This window comes from Erpetoichthys calabaricus, chromosome 17 (assembly GCF_900747795.2).
Source record: "Erpetoichthys calabaricus chromosome 17, fErpCal1.3, whole genome shotgun sequence".
Lineage (NCBI taxonomy): Eukaryota > Metazoa > Chordata > Cladistia > Polypteriformes > Polypteridae > Erpetoichthys > Erpetoichthys calabaricus.
In genome coordinates this window covers 19,831,534-19,855,956 of record NC_041410.2, presented here as the reverse complement: position 1 = coordinate 19,855,956, position 24,423 = coordinate 19,831,534, and the positions used below count along the sequence as shown (strand labels likewise).

General features: G+C 36.8%; 1 protein-coding gene across 1 annotated transcript; it reads right to left on the bottom strand.

Moving 5' to 3' along the window:
- Positions 1 to 543: 543 nt before the first annotated feature.
- aqp9b (aquaporin 9b) lies at positions 544 to 24,423 on the bottom strand. The gene is made up of 6 exons (XM_028823880.2): positions 24,129 to 24,423; positions 22,200 to 22,326; positions 11,711 to 11,848; positions 7,506 to 7,624; positions 3,524 to 3,741; positions 544 to 3,180 (listed from the first exon to the last, which is right to left on the bottom strand). Exons 1-6 carry the CDS (start codon positions 24,303 to 24,305, stop codon positions 3,012 to 3,014), a joined length of 948 nt encoding a protein of 315 aa, XP_028679713.1. The 5' UTR covers positions 24,306 to 24,423; the 3' UTR covers positions 544 to 3,011.

Below are 24,423 nucleotides of genomic sequence, written 5' to 3'. Positions count from 1 at the left end.
TAAATATTTCTATAAAATGAATCCTGGAAGGTAAAATGATTTCCTCAGGATGTCACACTGAGGGTCATGGAGATTTAATTCTGCAAGCAATAGGACCTTTGCATAGTGAACACTATTGTAAAATACTTTTTAGGTTTATTATCCTATTTCAAAAACATAATTCCTTGGTCAGTGTCATACTGTGGCAACTGGCAATCATATAGTAAACACCTTAGCCACTATGGGACTATACTACCTGTGCTATTGTAACTGCTATTACCAATGTTTTTAGAACAGTTTAAGAGTGCAAATTCTAGATCCATCTGGAAGTGTCCATATTGTTTCTGAAATTGCTTTACTATTTACCTTTTACAATTTATAGAGCTTCATGTACAGTAAATAAATACATCTATTTATACAAGCGTGAAATTAGAAATGAAGATAGCTACAGCACGTTTAGTATGTAGTAATATGTTTATACGGTATTCATGTAGGCTTTTTTATTATAAGCAAAGCAAAATGTAAAACTCTCAATTTACTACAGAAAAATGTACAGTTTAAAAAAAAAAAATTACTGAAACCAAAAAAGAAACAAAGGCCTTCCAATCTGAATTCCAATGATCTGGTGAACACATGATTTTTAATGTGTAATGTGTTTAAGTTGGCAAATTCCACTTTTACTGAATGTGGCATACTACAACACTACTTGTATACCATTGTGCTCTAATGTAAAGCTAACTAAAATTAAGCTGAGCAGTAGTAATAATAGTAACAGTTCAGTAACATGTATTATTTAAAAACCAAAGCATACTGTAAATAAGATTGATCCATTTAGATAAATTCAGACTCATGCAGTATTTCACATAGGATTACAGTTGATCTAGAACCTATCCTTCCAGTAGTGAGATCAAGGTATTAGCCGATAATGGATGGGGCACCAATATATAACAAGGCACACTCACATACACACATCCACAATCATACCAGGCCAGTCTACAAAAATTAAAAACAGAAACTGTCCATAGACATATTATGATCAATCATGTTTTTCAGAGACAATAAACTCCAAATAATAATATACAAACAAATACATTTATTAATGTATACAGAGTAACTCACTATTATATAATATTAATAGTCAGTTTATTGTATGAGTGATTATCCATCAATTATGATATACTTATTAAATGTAGTAAAGCACTGATTGATTGGAATAGTGGCACAGTGGTTAGAGAAGTAATCTGTTGATTACTGAGGCCATGGGAGGCAGGAAACTACACTTGAGTTTGTTTTCATTGTGTATTGAACCATTCTCATCCTAGAATACGGGAACATCATGAGGGTACAATGCTTGCACCATAGGGTGCCACCTGGTCCTATAAAATGACCTCAAATTCTTTTCCATTACACAACCACACCAGACCTTATGACTGTCATAACATGGGTGCCATACCATTATGGATGCCCCCAATTTTAACAGTTAGTAACAAGCATTGTAGGTTGAAGGTTTACTTTGATTTTCTTCAAATGTAAACCCATCTGGATGTAACAAATAGTGTGGAAGGTGACTCCATGGACCATATTACTTTTTCCATTGCTGTGGGATCCAGACTTTGATCTTCTTATACCAGGGGTTATGTCTTTGTGCGTTGGCTTTGGGTACAAGCAAAGTCTGAAAGGCAGCCCTGCCATAAATTACAGCTTTGTGAAGTTCATTATGTCTACTTTTTGTTAAGACTGGGTTATAAAGGTGTTAATTCAATTCTGTACTAATTTTTGAGACTGTACATTTGTAGCATTTAGCAACAATCCTGTGCCCATCTGTGGGCGAGCTTCAGCATAGTGATTACTGATTCCCTGTACTTGACACAGTTTTTCCATGTTTGTCATATGCTGTCATGAGTTTTGATACTTTTCCCTGACAAACATAAAAAAATACCATTTTTGTGACCAGTGCTTCTGCAGCATTAGGGTTAGGGTCTGTATTGATTGTTTGGCCTCCTTGGAATTCTGATATCTAGCTCATGTTGCTTTGAAAACTCACATATCAAAGAGTTGGATGTCCAGAATTTTTATAGTTGATGCATACGGTTATCTTGCAGCTAATCTAACAGAACTCACTTTTGTGCTGCTTTTGTAACTTAACTTATAGGTGTATAAATTACAATTCCTTTTTCATTTGGTATTTCCATTATTTTGTCATCCCCCTATAGATTTGCTAGTGATTGTATTCAAGGCTATTATCTCACGTGGAAGGTTTATCACATTGTCATGTTCACTATGAAAAGCCCTCAGTAAAACATAAGTTTGACAGTTGTGTAAAATGTTTTGTTATAGGATTTGCTACATTGTGCTATATACCTGTAAAATATAAATTGATTGAATGATTCATGATCCATCCATCTACAGATTTTAATACCTCGGCTGTGTTTTCTAATAGTACTAACTTTAAAGGTGCTACTTAAAACACTGAATGATTAAATGCTCCTTATGAAAGACAATATTTAAATTAGTGATTTGTCGTTTAAGCACCTGACTGCAGGTAGATTTGGATACGATTTAGTGTTACTCCTTTGGACCTAAGTACAGCTTTTAGGGATAGGCTAATTGTCTAGAAGAGGAATCTGAGGAGGTTTCCCTATTTAATTAATATATCGCTGGCTTGCTGTGAAATTTCAGTGTAAATTTCTTACTCTGACTTGTATTGCCTTAAAAGGCTGGGTGGAACACAAATTGCCTGATACCTTCTTCTGTAGAGTCCCAAAGTTTCAATCAGAAGCCTTTCATTGACTCTGCTTTTTCAGCTCCAAGCTGCTGACACCATGGCCATCAGCAATTCTGTTGTTTCAGAAGATGTAGAGCCATCCATTTTCTAGGAGAGTCTTCTTGGTATTCTGACTTGACTTTGTGGGAAGTCATGGGCTTGAAAAAAAGTCTAATATTGGCAAATGTCATAAGGAAAAGAAACAAACAGACAAAAAGTTCTCTGAGTATATTTTTAAGGATTTTTTGGAATTATGGGTTAAAGTCCATCAGTTCATTGTAATCATCTCATATTTATCTTGGACATTGTGATCTTCTTCAGATTGCTTCTGTGGGTCGTGATGGTGCAGCTCAATAAATGCAACGTAGATCAAGGCACCAACAATCCCACCAACCATTGGGCCTGCCACAGGGACCCACCACCAGTTATTCCCAGCACTAGCAAGAAAAGAAAACAATAAACCACATGTTAATGTGAGACTTATGAATCTGATTCATGTCAGGAAGTAAATTTTGTCTTTCTTTTGTAGCATAGATACAGCGGCTTTTGGTCACTAAACCTTAGACAAAGTGGGTTTGTCATGTCTGCATTATTACTGTGAAGACAGGCTCTGAATCTTGCAATGTCTCTGTCTTAGAAGTCTGAGACTGTTGCAGTTTCCTTCCTTCAACAGCATTCTCAAATCCAGACTTAACTGATAGAGTCTGTACTCATTTCCTACTCTCCCTCCACTTAACCATTCAAACAGTTTGTGTCTGTAATTGATTTAAGGACATTTACCTGAAAACTTCAACACCCCACCCTGCAATGAAGGTAAAAAGGCGAGGGCCAAGATCTCGAGCTGGATTGATGGGGTAGCCACAGTTCAGGCCCATAGAGACTCCAATTACCATGATAATTAAACCAATGAGAAGTGGCTCCATTCCTTTTGGGGCACCGTTGTTCTTCTTGTCAGTGATGGCAAAGATGCAGAGCACCAAAGCTCCGGTACTTACCACCTGCAGATTAGAATGAAATGCATATTTGTTATTTTATTGTGTCAAGCATTGAAGAATGATCAGCCTTTTGATAGTGGGCTGGGTTTCAGTGTTTTATTACAAGGAATATGCATACCAGGAAGCAGATGCTTTAAAGTGGCAGGGTATCTGGTAGGCTACTGTCACAATTCTAAATGCAACATTCTGATGCACTCTTACATACTGGCTTTAACAACATGATATTGCACAATTTCACTTCACCCCTGCCACTTTAGACAACAATATGTGCAGGTGTTATCTTGAAAAGTGAATTTCATGATGAGTTCAATTGCCTTTCACTTGTGAAATGCTAAATCATACAGAAATACAATTGTTTACACTACAGCTGGGAGCCCCTCAGTAGTCTGGCACATTTATTCAGTGTACCAAAAGATGTTACATGGGCAGACTAAAACACACCCCTACTGGACTGCTGTGCAGTTACCTGCCTAAGTAACTCTTAGTTTTTTGTCTACTATCATACTTGTCATACTAACACTCATCTATTAGAGAGTTCATGGATAATGAACACTTCAATCTGAACCACATACTAACACTAAGCGACTAGGCGTTATTTAACTAATTAACTGACTAGGGCCGGGTTTAGAGTTCATTTGACGCGACGTGTGCTTTAGCGGACGCTTCTGCTACGCAAGTGTTGTGCTGTTTATACTTGTGTGCGTACTTTACGCAAACCTGGAAGATTTCACCAGGTGGCAGTGCGAGATATCATCACGGTGAGAAAATGTTTCTCTGTGTTGTGAATTGCCTGAAACATCCATTAAATTCCAAGGACACCTTGTCACAATATCTCTGAAAAGGATGGATCTTTAATGATTACATCCATCAGTCCAGGGATGCGCCCGTTCCATGCTCCAGGCAAGGAACACCAGGGACGTGATTCCCTACCTTGAGACAGCAGCGCTACCGCTCTGCCACTATGCCGCCCCCACATGTGTAATTATTTACAGTATTCGTTATTTAAATTAAGTTAATTCAATTTTGCATAGTTTTCTTTTTTTAGATTTTCTAAGGTTTTTAAACACTCTTAATTAAAATCTATTCTTATTTTGTGCTTCTGGTTTAGTTTCTGTGTAGTAGATATTTTTACACATAATATTTTTGTTTTTATGTGACATCATTTGTTTTTTTGTAGGTGTTGCTATTTTGAGATTTGTTGTTAGCAACTGAACTCTGGTATCACCATGTGACCCCCCAGACGTTGCATCATGTGAAATCGCTGAAAAGGTATGTAGGATGATGGCAAGATTTTGAATTTAAGAACAATCAGACTTCATTAGCGATACATCGTTTTTTAGGGAGAAGATTTAAAGGGAGATAACACCTTGTCTTTGTTTTAGATTTTTGCCAGCTTTTGTATTTTGACAATCAAGCTTTTTGACTTTCTGATAGTGACCTTGTCATGTTTAATGACCACATTTTTTGCCCTTTGTGCCTTCATCTCCTGATCTTTTTGAAGGTACTAGTGCTTTGGGACATGATTTATAAGGATATCACATCAATAATTTAAGAGTACAAGGTGTTGAAATGTAGGATTATTTGATAAGTTTTAAAAGATGGTAGAACACCTGCCTCTTTGCTCCAAATTAACTTGTCATGTATCTGTTTTTTATTCTGTAGCCCAGCCCCACCTCTCAGAGTGCTCCAGTAAGTCTGTGAAACCCGTGTGGCTTTGTGTCCATGCATGTTCAGCTTGCAGCCCCTGACCTTACAAAGACATGCACTTTGCTTCCAATAATTGCTTATCAGAGAGCCTGCTGGGCAAGTGCCCCTCTCCATTTTTCCTCACTGCTCAATGACTGAATGGCACAATGGCATTAGTGAAAGCTCCATGTTGCTTACAGGACCATGTCATTGTGTGCATTTGACGCAAGTTCCACCATGCCTTATTGACATATGTTTGGGTTCAATATTTCCTGCAGTATAGCCACATATGCTGGTCAGAGTACTGAAAGCCTGGGGGAAGCAACATGGTAAATGTCCCATTTTGAAACCCCAATCAAATATTTTTTGACTTTCTGTAGCATGCTTTTACATACATCCAAAAATAAAGTACAGAACTGATTGGGTTTAAGTAAGACTGTCGTTCTTTTGGTGTGATGCATTAGATGAGCTACTGGTCCACTAGACTGTGAAATTTGTTGATGGCATAGAATTATATTAACTTAATTTGTAGTTTTAATGTGTCAGGCAAATAGGTAACTTGATTGCCTGATGATTAGTGCTTCATACTAACAAGTCCCAACCTAGGTTATTGTATGGGGCTGGCAGAATCTCCACGCACTTTTCCTGGCTATCTCACACATCCTAATGATTTGACCTTTAGGTTGATTAGTGGCACCAAATTGTGAGTACCTGATGCTGTCAGGATAAACTCTGGCTCCTTGTTCCCATTCATAAAAATAATGAGGTTTAGAAAATGGACAATGCATAGGTGAATACATTTTCAAACCAAAAAACTTAAATATGAAAAAATGGAGCAAACTCTTGTATTGTTCATAGTCAATTAATCCTCATTAGTATTACTTTATACCAAAGTTATCTATGTAAGTTCTGTTTAAAGGTTCACAACAAAATAAAATAAAGGCTGCAGTTGTTAGGTGCATCATAGGCCACTTACTGATAAGTAGACAGCCTTCGTAGTCTCCAAAACGCTTTTGTCTTTTCAGGCTTGCTTACACTTATTTCATACATACCCAGGTATTGTTATTACTGTTCCTTTTATCCATTTAGTAGATAATGTATTTTGGTGACATGCAGACACTTGAAAAATGATAAAACTATAAAGTATTTAAAAGTGGCTGGTTCAGAAGGGTGTTTACATATTTATGTGAGTTTCCTCAAGGGGCACCAGCTTCTTTCCATCATCCAAAGACACATGCTGAGTGTGACACCAGATTGGTGCAGGTGATTGGATGAGGTCATTCACATCTATATGTATTTAATCCTTGGAAGCTCCCCCAATATATATATATATATATATATATATATATATATATATATATATATAATTAACAAGTATTTGCGAGCACTCTAAAATTAGTTATAGAGAAACAGAGCACCATATCAAATTTTTCCAGTTTTTGAAAAAGTTTTCCAACTGGGAAACCTCATTCTATCCTGAAAGCAGCAGGCATAAAGCAGAAACCAACCTTGAATGAGGTCCCAATCTATTACAAATTACTCATTATTTAGAAAATCAAATTACTATAACACAAAAAATAGATTATCATGGGACAAACGCAACAAACAGTCTTGGACGTGTAGTTATGTTAATTTATACAAATACATCTCTGGATTAGATGGGGCAGCAGCCCATTCAGCTGAATTGGATCATTCAGCCCACATCTGCACAGTTTTCTGTTCCAGATACATTTTACTATACAATTATTATTTAGAGAATACAAATACCAAGAATCACTGTCTCATTGGAATTTGCATGTTCTCTTCAAGTCTGCACCCACGTTGTTCGGTGCTGCAGTTTCATCCTACATCCCAAAAATGCTCAGGTTTGAAAACTGATTACTCTAAACTTGTCCTTTTGAATGAGAGAGCCTTGTGATTTACGTCTGTTCTATTCAGTGTTGGTTGCTTTTGTGAGCTCAAATCAGTCAAAGGTAAGCTCTGTGAATAAATGGGTTCTGAAATTGATGGTTGTATATTACAATAGCTTCAAAAATAAATTAAATCTGTGGACAAGTACAAGGTTTGAAAAAATTACTTACCTGATCCATGAAGCCATTAAATATTGAAAGATATGTTGCAGGGTAAGTTGCAAATATCTGTGCACTTGCATTAGGGCCGGTGACAGTGAGCACGCCTCCTGTGTAGTTCAGAAATGCGTCTGCAAGAAATGCAAAGAACCCTGTAAAAAGTGCATCACATATTGTACACATTCACTAATGTGGCACATAACATACACAATAACTAATGCTGTGGCTATATAACCCCTTAGTTGGCTTCATGTCGGTGTCTTCATTTTTGTTTCATAATCCTCTTAGACCTCTGAAATGTGGATTTCTTGATTTCCTGTCCTACTATGAAAATCTTGTATCCAAGCTGTGTGGTACCTCTTATCTGTAACTCTCTCCTGATGCACACTGATTCAGTTCAACATGTGATTTAATTCTTTTCTGTAAAATATGCTTGGTCATGTTGCCATTTCTAGCAGTATATGTTTTTTATATATAGTACCTCAGGAATATTCTTTAATTTAAAGCCAAAGTCTTAATAAAAGACTTAACCTTATGAATGTGAGCTATATTAAATAAGACTGATTAATAATTAAGTCAACACTTGCTAGAAAACTTCTCAACTGGTATGCAAAGCCACATATAGTAAAAGTTGAAGAGTGAGCTAATCTGACTAAGTCGAAAGGCTGGTCCTGGCCATTATGTAAAGGGGCATCAGTAGAACTTCTGCAAAACCAGGTCACAGCCTTTTTCAAAACTTTATTACTTGAAGTGGAATCAAAAATAGATTAATGTTAATAGTACAATTAACAATATATGTAAACAAATCCTGATTTTATAGAATATCTTGCAGAGAAATTTCACATAATAAAATGACAGAACTCCTCAAATGATTTTATACATTATTGGACTTGGCTAGGACTATGCTTGTACCAAAAGATTAAATGGGATAAGACTGCATGTCAGATGAGCTTTACAGATAGGATGTGATTTGCTTTTCAATTGGTTTAAACCCAGCTGCCCATTTCGTGGAGCATTGCTTACATTAGCCGCCTTGCACTGGAACCATAAACACATCACTTGATCTCATGAGACAGAGCAGATTACACATACAGGCCAGCATTAGGCTCACTTCCTGAGCTTTAGATTAACTAAGTAAATCATCCACCTCTTTGACACTAGGGGACACCTCTCCTTTTCTTTTTTCTTTTAAATTTTTTTATCCATGGTTTGATTTGCATTTTCCGATTTTGATGTTTTGTGAATTATTTAATAAGCTAACTGAATACGGTCAGGACAGTATCAAACTTCAAGCAGTCAGTCTCTCAACACTGCTTCCTCAAATACCTTGAACAGAAGTTATTCCATTCTATTCAAATGCTGCATTTATTTCATTTATACATTTACTGTTCCCATCCCCTCCAATCTTGTCAGTGGTTATATGTTACATTCTAGTTAAGTATATGGTTGGATATGCAAATTGCAGGTTTTTTAAATTTCGTTTTATGACTGCTAATCTAGTGGACAGCAGTGTATTTTATATTCACTCTGTGCAAGAGAGGACAGAGCCAGCTATACTTCCTTAGAAGACTGGCGTCCTTCAACATCTGCAATAAGATGCTGCAGATATTCTATCAGACGGTTGTGGCGAGTGCCCTCTTCTACGCGGTGGTGTGCTGGGGAGGCAGCATAAAGAAGAAGGACGCCTCACGTCTGGACAAACTGGTGAGGAAGGCAGGCTCTATTGTAGGCGTGGAGCTGGACAGTTTGACATACGTGGCAGAGCGATGGGCGCTCAGCAGGCTCCTATCAATTATGGAGAATCCACTGCATCCACTAAACAGTATCACCTCCAGACAGAGGAGCAGCTTCAGTGACAGATTGAGGATATCGTTCCTCCCCCACACTATGCGACTCTTCAATTCCACCCCCCGGGGGGTAAACGTTAACATTATTCAAAGTTATTGTCTGTTTTTACTTGCATTTTTATTACTCTTTAATATTGTTTTTGCCTCAGTATGCTGCTGCTGGAGTATGTGAATTTCCCCTTGGGATTAATAAAGTATCTATCTATCTATCTATCTATCTATCTATCTATCTATCTATCTATCTATCTATCTATCTATCTATCTATCTATCTATCTATCTATCTATCTATCTATCTATCTATCTATCTATCTATATCTTGTATGCCTTTTGAAGCACTTTTTAATGGTGCTTGCTTTTAAAGGTATTATATTAACAAAAGTCAGAGTTTTTCTGTAAATGTTGATTTTTATATAAAATACATAATTATATTCTTACTTGGAATGTGCTGTCATCATGGTGGTGCAATGGTTAGCAGTGCTGGCTTGCAGCTCCAGTGACCTAGGATCTAATTTTGTCCAATTCATTGGGTAGAATTTGTATGCTCTCCACATGACTCTTTTGGTGTTCTCTGGAGCTTTGTTTTCATTAGACTTGCGAAAATGTAAATGTTATGTTAATTGTCAATACTGAATTGGCTGTGTATGAGTAAATGTGGTTTTACCCTCAGATGTCATTGTGTCCAGATTTGCATCATATAGCGAATTACTGTTTGAGAATGAATTGGCAGCCTTGTAGTATAAAGTCCTCTGTCTTAGCCACCAGCTCATTCTGCTGCTAAAGCACTATATAAAATGAGAATTGTTATTTTTCTTTTTCTCAGTTACCAGCTAAAGTCTAATTATAACTTGTCCTGTATTTTGGACTTTCTGACCTTGTAAAGTGTCATGTGGTGGAGCTCACAATGGTAGATACTATGTAAAAGACAGATTACGTATTTGTTCTAATTTAAGTTATAATTAGTCCATTGCCACCACATAGCTTCTAAGTTGTGCTGTATTGTAAATGTGTTTGTTTTTAAAGTGTCTACGTACACATTTTTATCATAAGGGCTACTGTAAGATTTCAGAACAGGGCACTATAATGTACCTCTACTTTTCACACACTCACTCATACAGGTCTATTTACTGTCGCCACATTTTCAAACCTGCATATCTTTGTGATGTGGAAACAAAACTGGAGTACACTAAGAAAAAGGAGAAAATGTACAAAAGTGTATTACCCAGACAAAAAATGCACAAACACATACATACAGATACTAAAAAGCCACTCAGACATTGATCAGACTGTGATTTGAGTCCAGTGCTTTGGAGATGTGAGGGCGGCAGAGCTATTGCTATTGCAATGTTTTTAATTTGTAAGATCTCTTGTGATGATGCTTGATATGAAAGTGTAGTGAAATATTAAATACCTTATATAAAGTGATAATGAAGCCAAACATGCAAAATGTCCTCCTGATCAGAGTGAGCAGTGTGTTATCCAGAACATGCTGGCTTCTGAAGCTTAGCGTTGATAAGTACAGGAATAGTAATTACAAGAGCACATGGCGCCAAGATGGCTTGTCTTAGGCATACTAATAAATCCAGGAATTTAGTCTCTGTTTCCACTGAAAACAGAAATTAATGATCACTTTTTGAAGAATGTAATAATGAAAGACTACTCTTTTTCCACTACATTTCTGGTGTAAGAAGGCACTGATCACAGAATGATTTCCACTCAATTAATCACAATGAAAAACATACCCCTGTAATTTAAAATATTCATATCCTACATGTCTCTGTGTAGTTTTTGAAAAAAGAATGGCTATGAAAGCTTATCAGTTCAGTGTTAATCCATTATATGCAGTGTTTCCTTGCCTGATAATGGGTGTGCGTGTGAACAGCAAAACAGCATTGAATTGGGAATGACAGTAAGCAGTGTCTGAGATGTCAAATACACCATATAATTGAATGCTTTGTTGTAAAGATGATAGCTCACTTGACGTTATTACCAGTGTTCCATGTACCAACCTTTCTTAGAAGAAATTTTAGCATCCTCTGCTATGAGAGGGTCCATGCACACAAAGCATGTGACTACATAAAATTCTGAACAAGTAAAGCAAAAACTGGATCTTCATGCACACCCTTTTCCCCTTACTATTAGATGATTAACCTCTTTGATTGCCACTCATATCCCTTTCCCTCATATAATCCCTTTCTCCTAGATGCCTTTTCTAGTGGCAAACAGGTAAAATACAGCCCACTGATTATTATCTAAGATTTCCTCAAAACTTGATAATTACAAATAAAGCAGTGCTGCCCACTGATGGTATAAGATCTCTGTCTCACTCACACTGTATCTATTGGACCAAAGCATCTCTATCATGGACTTACCATAGTAGAGTCCATACACTGCTGCTGCACCAGTGAAAGCCCCAAGGAACTGAGACAGGACATAGACTGGGAACTTCAAGAAGCTCAACCTGCCCGTAACACACATGGCAAGAGAAACTGCAGGATTCACATGTGCACCTAGAGAAAACGAGAATGCAGATTTTAGACATCTGTAATTCTACATTGCTTGTTATTACATTATTGTTTGTAAACTAATGCTAGTACTTACATTCAAAGTGGGATGGTTCATTAAAATCTTGTCAGAGAGACATGCTGTCACAATTTTAAAGGCACATAAACACAGTAAATTATATAACAGATTTGCAGTATACAATATTTATATATAAAACCCTGACCTGTGAAGTTATTTATATTCTATATCTGAGCTGTTCCACTGTATACAGTATGTATATGTAGTTTCTTTTCAATACAAAGCATAGAATAGGCTAGCAATAACCACCCAGTGAAAGTCACCCAAGGTTATAGATGACTTTTCTGCCACTTTAGCGGGGGGTAATAAGAAATAATCCATATCCCATTCCCAAATGTCTTCAGAGATAATTCACTATAGCGTTTGGATCAATGTGGATTGAAGCTGACATAAGCCTTTTGAATCTGCTTAACCTTCCCTTATAGTGTAAAGGGAACTGCCACTCAGATGTTAGGCTAAAACTCTCTGACAATTGCTTCTACAATTGGTCACTCATCTGAAAATGTCAACATTTTAAAACATCATGCATTTAGTTCATACTTAAAGATATATGGCCATGCCTGACTGTTTTCACTTTAACCTCCACTCTACGTATGAGTGACAGTAAAGCTCATTAAAAATTCTTGTTGCGCAAGGCTCATAGATGTCATCCACAGACAGGAAACTTTCCCATGGTCACACTGGTGCACAAATGGCCTAGTCATGCAGAAAATAATAAGTTTAATTGTCCTCAATGTCTGTTATTGTAAACAGATAACAGGATGGTGTTCTCATAATAAGATTTGTCTCCCAAGTGGCAACACAGGCTTCTTCTGCTCTGTGCTTTGGCCTTTTCTGCCAAATGAATGCCATTTGACATCAGTGAAACCCTGTTTCTAAAAAGCTAGTGTATGATGCTTAAAGTGTAGCATTGGTAATAACTGACTTCCATAATGAATCTTACCTTCAGCTGAAAAAGATATATGGTGAGCAAGTCAATGCCAGGAACATGGCAACAGATGCATAGGTGTTATGAATTGATCATCCTTGTAGGTATTGTTAGAAACTCACTGGATTTTCTGCTATCAGATCTTGATGAATGTATAAGCCTTTTTCACTGGCTTTGTGTCTCGACTGTGACATTAGTATTGCTTTTCTTATAATAACTAGGAATGCCGCAGCAACACTTATGATACTTATACAGCACATCTACGGTACTTATACAGCACATCTAGGAGTTGCATAGACTTTGCCTGCTCTTATTTCATATTGCACTAAAGCAACAAACTACATCAGTGTTCTTAACTTTACGTGCCAATGCACAACAGCACTTGTGTTCTTTCTATGCTCAATGAGCCCTTTACAGCGAACAAACAAAAGCAGAATCACAGTAGTGAAAGGATCAGTGGACCATGATAGGAAGCTTGCAGGGTAACAAACTGGCTAACATTGTGTCCTTCTGAATACAAGGAGTCCTTTTAAGTACGATAAAGCCTCAGATTCATTTATTATCTATTTAATAACAAACACTAATTATAGTAATATACAAATGTAATGGGGGACACAGGTACAATAAAATGTAACGTGCTTCAGTGAACTCTGTGGGCAGTTTTGAAATATTAACCTAGTAATTTCCCTCACTGAAAATGTACATTGAACGTACACATTGACAGCATTTATAGTCAGCCCAGTGGATTAGTGGGTAGTGTTTTTTTTTTAGCATGGACCTCTTTTTTTTTTAAAATGTCAATCAGCCATTTTCCAACCTGCTATATCCTAACACAGGGTCACAGGGGTCTGCTGGAGTCAATCCCAGCCAGCACAGGGCACAAGGCAGGAACAATTCTCGGTTAAGGCACCAACCCACTGCAGGAAACACACACACACACACACACATGGGACAATTTAGGATCGCCAATACACCTAACCTGCATGTCTTTGGACAGTGGGAGGAAACCCACACAAACACGGGGAGAACATGCAAACTCCATGCAGGGAGGACCCTGGAAGCAAATTGTGTGGATGTAATACACACACTTAAACAATAAAAAGTTTTTCCAACAATCAGTAATTTAGTTTGTCCGAGAACCAGTTTACAGCAGAGGATAAACATTTGCAATAAATTGATAGAAGACAAGAACAGAGGCTCTCCTCAACAAGTAGCAGAGGCATGGTGTCCCATACCATGTCACTCTCTAATCTGTATGTGCTTTTCAAGAATGGTATCTGCATCACCTTTATATGTGTATCTGCCATTCACCAACTCAAGGAGGAAATGTCACTTATCACTGCTTGAGGCCAGCAGCCTCCCAGGCATACTGTACTTGTCAATGATGAACAGTTAATAGCAATCATTGTAAGAGAAATTTCAAATAAAGCTTTGTCTCTGCAAGTTATTGGTCCATTATCTGTGAATTGTCCACTGATGTGTACACATTATGACAAATGAATATTAATATACTGGAATCCATCATTTTTTTATATCCTCTTATTGCTATTCAGCAATGATGTCATTTTAACTATTTACCATAGTGAATAATGTCATACAGAATATTTGAAATTGCAGGTTTGTCATATAGCAGATGAGTGGAGATTTCAGCAGCCTGACACCATTTCAATATAATTCTCATAAGTGCTATGTGACTAAGAGCAACTTATTGGCAGTTTACTGTTTGGATGTTTTTTTAGAGTATTGGCTTTGGTACTCAAAATAAATGACTGTTTCCATCTTCTCCACTCCATCCATAGGTTGTGATTGTGATGTCACCAGTGACAAGTGTAAACATGAAAGTCATTGAAATCAGCAAGTTATTGAATGAATGTGCCCAGTCTTAAGGCCTGCCTGTTGTGACTGATTTCTAGTAGGAATGACATTTAATCATTTATTTTCTAAACCTGGTTATAAAAGGCTAGAAACTATACTAAACGTATCAGATGCAAAACACGAACCAACCCTGGACAGAGCATCACTAATTTGCAAGGTACATTCATTAACACTGGGCTGGTTTAGAGTTGTCAACTAAGCCACTTCTGAAGGTCTTCGGGATGAGGCAGGAAAAAGCCTTGTAGATAAAGAGTAAACATGTAAATGCCACACTGGCAGTGAACTGGGATTTCTAAAGGTAGCATCAATATCCAGTATACTACACTAAGGTAACATAACATTCTAAAACCTGCGTATTGCAGGTTGTATTGATATACAGTTATATACAGTAACAAAACAATGAAGTCATTTAAATAATATTTCAAAATGCTATTACTTTGCAAGAATTATTCTCCATTCACCAATCTCTTTACTGAACTTGCCTAATCCAGAAGAAGGTCCATGGTGAAAACAGAGCTTCCAGAATTCCACTATAAAAACGACAGTTGTATAATTATATGCACGGACGCCAGACGCAGGACGCACCGAGGTGCATGCGCACAGCGCCCCAGAGTCAAACCCAGCGGCTTCCCAGAGTCAGTAGGTGGCGCCCAAACAACACAACCTATAAACTAAACTTGCTGTAATCCACTGTGCCAGCAGTCAGTGTGGCATATTTGAATCACATAACGGTAATTCAGTATTAAAAGTAAGTTGAATTATGATTCCTAACAGTAAACGACTTCTACCTAATGACACAGCCACAGAACAACAAAGACAAGACCACATGGATAAAAACAATAAACGGAGGCTCCTACAACGCGCTTCAGAAACACCAGAAGCAAAGAAGTCACGGCTCCACAATGAAAGAGCTCAACTAATGGAAATACAAAAATGAGCCTGTATGGATAAACACAATGAACGAAGGCACCCACAACACGCTTCTGAAACAGCAGAGGCAAAGGAGTCACGGCTCCAAAAAAAAAGAGCTCAACGATTAGTAATACAAAAACGAGCCCATATGGCTACGACCTGTAAACTAAACCTGAGGTAAAGCGTGCACGCCAGGTTGTACAGTATATATGCACAGATGCCAGAGGCAACAGGCAAGTCTTACACACTACCACCGCTGCCAAAAGCGAGACTGCATGGATAAAAACAATAAACGAAGGCACCTACAACGCGCTTCTCAAACACCAGAACCAGATGAGTCACAGCTCCAAAAAGAAACCGCTTTAGTACAAATATGTTTATTTAATTAAATGAAAACTTTACCAGAATGCTCCCACCCTCCATCATTTTTCATTCCTCTACAGATCGGAGGGAATAGAAACTGATTGCCATTCTTGCATTTGCGATTCTTTAGAGAATCAGGGGTTTACTGGTAATTCCATAATTAACACAGGAGTTCCCATACTTTTTTTTAAGCCAAAGCACTCCAAAATGTTGTATCATCAAGTCAGGGCCCCCTCACTAATATAAATCTAATACTTTGAAGTAGAGCATGCTCTTGAATTCTTTGTTACTACTAGTAATAGTCACATGGCATAATTTTGGAATATAGTAGACCTATTAATCAAATTAAATTATTAACTTCAGCAGACCATTGGCACATATGTAATCAAATATTGTGTGATATTTGTAGGTCCTGGTTTCTCAACATTTTTCCTTGGCATACCCCCTCCAAGAATGAGATGTTTTGCAATACCACCATAAATAAGTACAGAATTCTTTTAGACACAGACAGCTAAAGGTGATGCTTCTTCAATACCCCATCCATAATACTGCATTGTGTGATTCTAATGAGTGATGACCAATTGTTTTTTGAGTGGGTGTGCATCTTTTAATTTTTCTTATGTAAGACAAATTCATTCTTAATGAATTATATTTTAATGTAAGAGCAGTAGTGTGTTTTGAAATTATATTAAAAAATAGAAAGCCTAAATTTTCCATACCTTTAATTTAGAAAAAATATACAGTTACAAATGAATTAAAATCAAAGCAAATGTTTTCAAGTTACACAGCAACTTATGTCAAAAAAAGCAACATAATTCAAAGTATATCTGAAGGCCAAGTCTGCTTCTTAGTTACCCAGTTCTCCTTCAAGATTCTCCCTGTTTCTGTATTAATTTTTAAGGGAGGATGAAAGTTCCTGAACATCAGCAACAGCAAAAGATTTACACTGTTAATTAATATTAGTAAGCACTAAAATGAATAATGTTAGATAAGTTTATTTTTTTATTAACAATTGCTAACATTTGCCTTTGTTTCACATTGTATATTCTGCATTAGTTGCACAGTTCCTGCAACTGCTATAAAAATAATGGTAAATTAAAACTTAAAATATTGTAGTGTTGGTAGATCAGATCGGAGAAAGAGACTTCTTACTGGGAAGTGGAGGGGGTGAGAAAGAGAACATTCACCTGTTAAGTTGTTCTTTTTCTCTAAAATCCCTCACTTTTGACAAATGTTTTCCAAACAGTCTTCATTCTGGCATGGATCAATAGACTTAAAGAGGTGGGGAGTGAGAGGGTGGGGGCAGACTTAGAATTGACACTGGTGCTGGACATGGAAGTAAAGAACAAGGTGGGGTGGGTAAGATTGGAGTGAAGTCTTACAGCAGGAGCAATGTGAGATGGAGCAGACCAGTGGAAGTGAAGCGAAGCTGAATGTAGAGGCACCGGTTCAGTGGCTGTGTTTTTTAGGAGCCAGGTTTTCCCATTTTTTTTTTTGTCTGTTTTTTTTTTTTTTGCATGTGTGTTGCCACAAGTTGCGAACCCACAACTCCTGTCAATAAGTATACTGATACAGGACTACTTTTAAACTGATCATAATTTGAAGAACATTTTGAGTTATACTAATTTGAAAATTATGTGAGATCATTTAAAGACAATCTTAAAAAAAATGGCATCATGTTTTAAGAATGTCAGCCTCGGCAGCACTGCCAAAGTGTAGCATGGGGGACCCTGTGGGGGCCATGGCCCCTATTTTGAAAAACCCCGATCCAACACATTTAATTATGTTGAATATAAATGCTACATGTTCTCGTGTACATATTCTTGTCTTGTCTGCATTTGTTTTTCTCCAGACATACAGTTTATTTTTAAGGAAACCCAAAACAGTTTCGGTATGTGAGTGTGTACATGAGTGTGCCCAGTGACAGTCTCGCACCCTGCCCATGGTTGGTTCCTCACTAGCAGCTATTACAGTTGGCATGTATACTGTCTCCATTTAAACCTGATTTTGATTAGTAGGTTTGACAAGGTGGTAAATTTTCTTGGTGTGGTTTTGTGAATCTGTTTGTGTGACCTGCTATAAATTAGAGCTCTGACTTTGTTTTTTACCTACATGCAGTCATTCAAACTGTGATAAGTGTGTGAAGTTAACATCTGTTGAAGCAACTGGATGAAATTGGTATACCCAAAAAGCAACTAATAAAAGTATTTTCTCATAAATCATTTCTTAAAGAAATGTATAACAAGACTGGCATTCATCCATCCATTTTCTATTCCCTCTTCCAGTCTTCCCTTCTCCCTCCCTCTCTTTTTCGATCAGTGTTTTTTTTCTTGTAAACTAGGGGGCTTTGCCCCCCTGCTTGCTTCACTTGCCAACCCCCAGCCCGACGCTACATGCAAGCCACTTTGTGGTTCTGCCGGTTGTGTATGGGGATTCGGATGTACAATTTAAACAGAGTGTTATTTTCATGGGAATTGCTACATATGCATAATAGAAGTAACTATTTACATTACAGTGAGTAATTAACCATATTAAAAAACAGTAAAATGTAATAATTTGAGAGTAAATTATGTTTCATGTTGCGTTCGAGTTTTTCGTTGTGTTATACAATTTCATTCTGCTTGGCTTGGACATTAACGTGCAAATATTTTTTAAACTTACACTTTTACTGTAAAACTTCAGTAAAAACAATTTTTTTCATTAAATTTTCGTCAATATCGCATTGCATTTTGATTCTGTGTTTGGAATTACATCATGACAATGTAACATATAACTGCCCGTGAGAGAATTCTGTTTCTTTCTCTCTAATAAATAAACCGACTTTTTCGAATGTTTGTCTGTGTGATTTGTTAATTGTCTTTGCAAAATCTATTCTAATGGGAAATGGTTAATGTTTTAATATGAATGGCATATCAAGATCTGCTTTGTTATCTAATGTTATCCGGGGAAGATGTACTACATTACCTTTCTTGGATACATTCTTCTTTCAACAGTAATTTGGGTGGTGGAAGATTGGATGGTGTTGACGGTTCTAGTTATTCTTCGGAATATTGTAAGTTGGTGTTTTCATCTTCCACACAATCACCACCAACTGTTTCAGCATAGTCTATTGATATGCATTTAATCAATTTGCTGTGTAACCAATCGACAGTTTTCTCGTTGATTCGTTTGACTTCATCATTTCTCGGTGCTAGCATTACCCATGTACTCATTAATTCTGTTGATAATTCTTTGTGATGAAATTCTTCAATAAGATTTGGACATAATATGTCTTCTTTATTTGGGAACTTAAAGTGAAGAAAACGTAAAAATTTATAAGAGTTGAGAGAGTAGGAAATGTGTTTGTCAAAAGCATTCACACGAATGAGAGGTGAGAGGACCGTGTGTGTGTTTGAATATGGTTGAGAGAAGCACGTGACTGGAAACAATCTCATGTCAAAAGTCTCATCACTTGCGACTTCAAAAAATCTCTTCAAAAAAGTCACGTCTCGTCGCAGGATTTTTTGTATATAATAGAGAGATAAGATTGCACAAAATAAGTTAGAAAACGGAACCAGCGAACCCTTAGAATTTTCTCTGTAAATATGACCTAAAACATGATCAGATATTTACACAAGTCTTAAAACTAGATAAAGAGAACCCAGCTGACCAAAACATTATATTTGTTTATTGATTTACTGGAGAAAATCATCCATTGTTTCACATTTGTGCTTGAAAAAGTCTGTGAATCTTTGCTTTTAGCAACTGGTGTATCCCCCCTTGTGCAGTAATAACTTAAAATAACCATTTCTAATAAATGTTGATCAGCCCTGCACATTATCCTGGAGAAATTTTAACCCATTCCTCCTTGCAGAACTGCTTCAGCTCAGAGATATTGGTGGTCTTTCTTGCATGAATTGCTCTTGATTCAGGTCATTCCACAATATTTGTATAGGATTAAGGTCAGGACTTTCAGGTTTCCCAAAATATTTCATTACTTCTTCTTTAGCCATTCTTTGCTTGAATTACTTTTGTGTTTAGGGTTGTTGTCTTGCTACATGACCCGCTTTCTTTTGAGCTTTAGTTTATGGGTGAATACCCTCACATTTTGCTGTAGAATGTATTGGTAATATTCAGTATTCATAGTTTCATTAATATAAGCAAGAAGTCCTTGTTCAGAGGTGACAAAACATCCCAAGACCATGATACTGACACCACCATGTTTCACAGATGTGATAAGGTTCTTATGCTGGAATGCATTATTTGCATTTTGCCAAATATCATACTTCTCATTGATGCCAAAAAGTTCTATTTTGGGTTCATCTGTTCACAGAACATTCTTCTGCCTTATTCACGGGTCTTTAGCAAACTTCAGATGGGGAGCATTGTTCTTCTTGGAGAGCAGTGGCTTTCTCCTTGCAAACTTGTCATGCACACAACTGCTCAGTGTTCTGCTCATGGTGACCTAATGAATAATGATATTAGTCAATTGAAGAGGGGCCTTTCTATTCTTAGATGTTACCCTGGAGTTCCTTTGTGACCTTCTGGAATATTACACACCATGCTTTTAAAGTGATCTTTGTTGGTTGACCACTCCTGGGGAGAATAAGACTAGTACTGAATTTCCTGTATTTGTTACAATCTGCCTGACAGTGGACTGATGGATTCCACACTCTTTAGAAATGGTTTTGTAACTGTTTTTCTGAAGTCCTTAAAAATATCGTTTGTTTGAGGCATGACACCTCCACAAACCCGTGTAATGAAAATCACACTTTGAAAGTGAAGATCCAGATTTATGTTCTTTAAATGGAGTGGGGCCCCCACACTCACACCTGCTTGTCACACCATTGATTGAAATACCTGACTCAAATTTCTCTTACAAATAAACTGATCATTGAGGGGTTCATGTATACCTTTTCACACCTAAATATGTAGCATTGCAACATTTTCCTCAATAAATAAATAAAGAAACATTATGTTTAGTGTAATTTGTTTATTTGGGTTTTCTTTATCTAGTTTTAGGATTTATGTAAATCTGGTAACATAGACCATATTTATGCAGAAACAGAGAAAATTCTAAAGGGTTCAAAGTATTTAATTAGCACCATACCTATATAATATGCCCAAATATATATATATACATACACTACACCAGGGGTAGGCAACGTCGGTCCTGGAGTGCCACAGTATGTGCAGGTTTTTGTTCCAACCCAGTTCCTTAACGAGAACTCAATTATTGCTGATGAAGCACATATTGCTTAAGTGACATTTTAATGCTTCATTTTAGTGGTCTCGCTTGTTAAGGTTCTCCAACCTTAATTGCTTATTTCAATCTTAAACTGCTGCATTCAGTGTTTTAATTGCTCCTTATTAGCAATAAGATGTAAAACGGGTAGGCAATGTCGGTCCTGGTGAGCCACAGTGGCTACAGGTTTTCATTCCAACCCAATTGCTTAATTTGAAACCAATCATTGCCAATCTCAGACCTTATTTAATTTTATGGCTTGTTAGTCTGTGCAATGTAAGGCTTTTATATCGTAGATTTTTTTCCTTTCCAAGGATATCATCCAAATGATTTGAAGCCTAAAACAGATCATTTTCAGTCTGTCACATTTTTCTATTAAGTGTTTTATTAAATCAAACCGTGCATGATGAACACACACAGATGTAATTGAAAAAAGCTAGCTGGAGAACTGCTGGCTGCTTTGTCTTTTACATCTTATTGCTAATAAGGAGCAATTAAAACACTGAATGCAGCAGTTTAAGATTGAAATAAGCAATTAAGGTTGGAGAACCTTAACAAGCGAGACCACTAAAATGAAGCATTAAAATGTCACTTAAGCAATATGTGCTTCATCAGCAATAATTGAGTTCTCGTTAAGGAACTGGGTTGGAACAAAAACCTGCACATACTGTGGCACTCCAGGACTGACGTTGCCTACCCCTGCACTACACACTTAACACCATATTAAACACTCTCCGCTTTTGCTGCACATTACAGTTAAAGGTATTTTTTTGTATATCATTTTAACATATGACTTAAGAATTGCACAAACTTTGTTTTAAATATATTTTGAAATTTCAGGTGTCTAGTCAGGAGACTATTTTTAATCACTTTCGTCATATTAAATCTTGAAACACAATTGAAATTTATATCCAAATCAAATTTACCAGTTAACATCAATGGATCTAAAACGTACAGTAAAAGATATACACATTACCTGAAATCCCCCCTGCCACGTATACTGCCATTATGACACCAATAGTGAAGCCAATGTGAATAGTCAGCATCTCACCAAAAGCCCCGCTGCTGAGGACGGTCTGGGCGACTGAGCCACAGCCAAAAATCTGCAGTGAAGGACAAGTGGGAAAGAATTCATCAGATGGGCACAAATAATGTCGAAAATAATTTGGGACGGTCATTTCTTCAAAAATACAGTACTTCATGCATGTATTTATTTGTTTTTGCAGTGGTTGTTACAAACTGGCCATTCTCCGAATGGACGTAAATGAATCCCCTTTAGATCATAAGACAGCAAATACTTTTAAAAATCTTAAGCTAGCGTTTTATTTACGATTTACTTATATATTCTACATTCAGATCACAAGAAATTAATTTTCATTATGACAGTTTATTACAGATAAAAACAAAATAATCAGTCTCGCTCCGAATCGCATATTTTTCTTTCACTTGAGTATGAATTAGCACTGACAGTCTGGACGGTACTGATACTTTTGCAACAAGTATAAGCACATTGATTTTAAAAGAACTCGAATTTATTCCAAAGAACGGATTCAGTGAATGATATTCGCACTATCTGCGCACGTTGGGTGACAAACGTCCAGTTAGAACGTCTTTTGTTTCAAAAGCAAAATAGCTGTACTTAAAACAAGCTGAAAACTAGCCTACATTAATAATTAGCACCGTTAAAAACGCACTTGTAAAGCATGATGCAAAACGTGGACTTTTTTGACTCATCGGGCACTACTCTCTTGTAAATTATTTCCGTGTAACAGTACGATTTACCCACTTGCAGTATTCTTTCCTGAGCTACAGGAATCTTAGTGGAACTCCTCTGGCTTATTTGATTCAATGGAAAATTTCAATGATTGCATTTGGAAGTAACAGGAGTGTTCGAGTCAGTCATCGCACACGGTTATAATGAATCGGACATCAACCTACAAACTAAATGGACCGTGAAGCTACAAAATTGCATAACTATGTGTCGAGAATGAGGGACATATACTAATTATAGAAGCTTCAAAAACCTTAGCGGTCTTAACTATTAAAAGTTTGGCGTATTCCTCCTCATGCGTACCCATTTAGTAATGTTGCAGGACACTTGTGACAATGGCAAAAGTTATAGATAAGAGTAAGCCGTCATTAAAACATCATTCTAGTATTTAAGAAAACAAGATACTTTATAAGAGATGCTTTCTACAGATTTAGCTTACATTACTTACTGTACTCAACATTTATAAAAAATAGTCTTTGGTTGTAAAAATGGCTATGTTAAAACATGTAAGTCGTCCATTTTGTTGCTGGTGTTTTAGAGTATTTTGATTGAAAAAACTGTTTCTTTAGATATAAACACTTTATTAGTATATGTATTTACTCTTCCATGTATATATATATATATATATATATATATATATATATATATATATATATATATATATATATATATATATGTGTGTGTGTATTTGTGTTTGTGTGTGTGTGCATGTATAGGGACGGTGTGTTTGTCAAAGCTCGCATTTCACTAATTCAACTCTTTAATACCTCATGACACAACTATCTGGATACAAGACTTCATAGTTGAGATTTACTGTCAGGTGGACTTTGCGGGAAAGTAGCAATCAACTGGATAAGCGTCACTCTTAGCTGAAGTAACCTTTAATTTATATATTTGCATTTATATATATTCTTTCAATTCGATTTTACTTCTCAATATACTAGGTCTGTAAGTGTTTAAACTTAGTATTCAAAAACGTGCCTTTACTTTTAAAAGGCTTAAATAAATAAATATGACGAGAAATTAATAATAGATACATATAACAGATAGTTGTCAATGTTTAAATGGGGTTTGAGTGCAGGCTACAATATAACATTAAGTGGCTGATTGCTCAACAGTCGCTGATGTACTTACAATTAGTATAAATGTTCCAAGGAATTCTGCGAGCGCTTCCCTTAGGATTTTGCTTCTCACAGCAATTCTCTTCTTAAAACTTTTATTCTCCGCTTCCATGTCTTCTGTTTCCTGAATTTGCTGCTTCTCACTAAAGAGTTCTCCTGTATACTGGCCTGTCCGTAAGTCCTGCTGCATTGTCCCCCTTAGGACCACTGTCAATGTTCGCAGTTTGACTGCACTGTTAGGTTTATTCAGTCACGCTGGATTATTGGTGCTGATCGCCTCCCTCCCTCCCTGGAGACACACGTCCGCG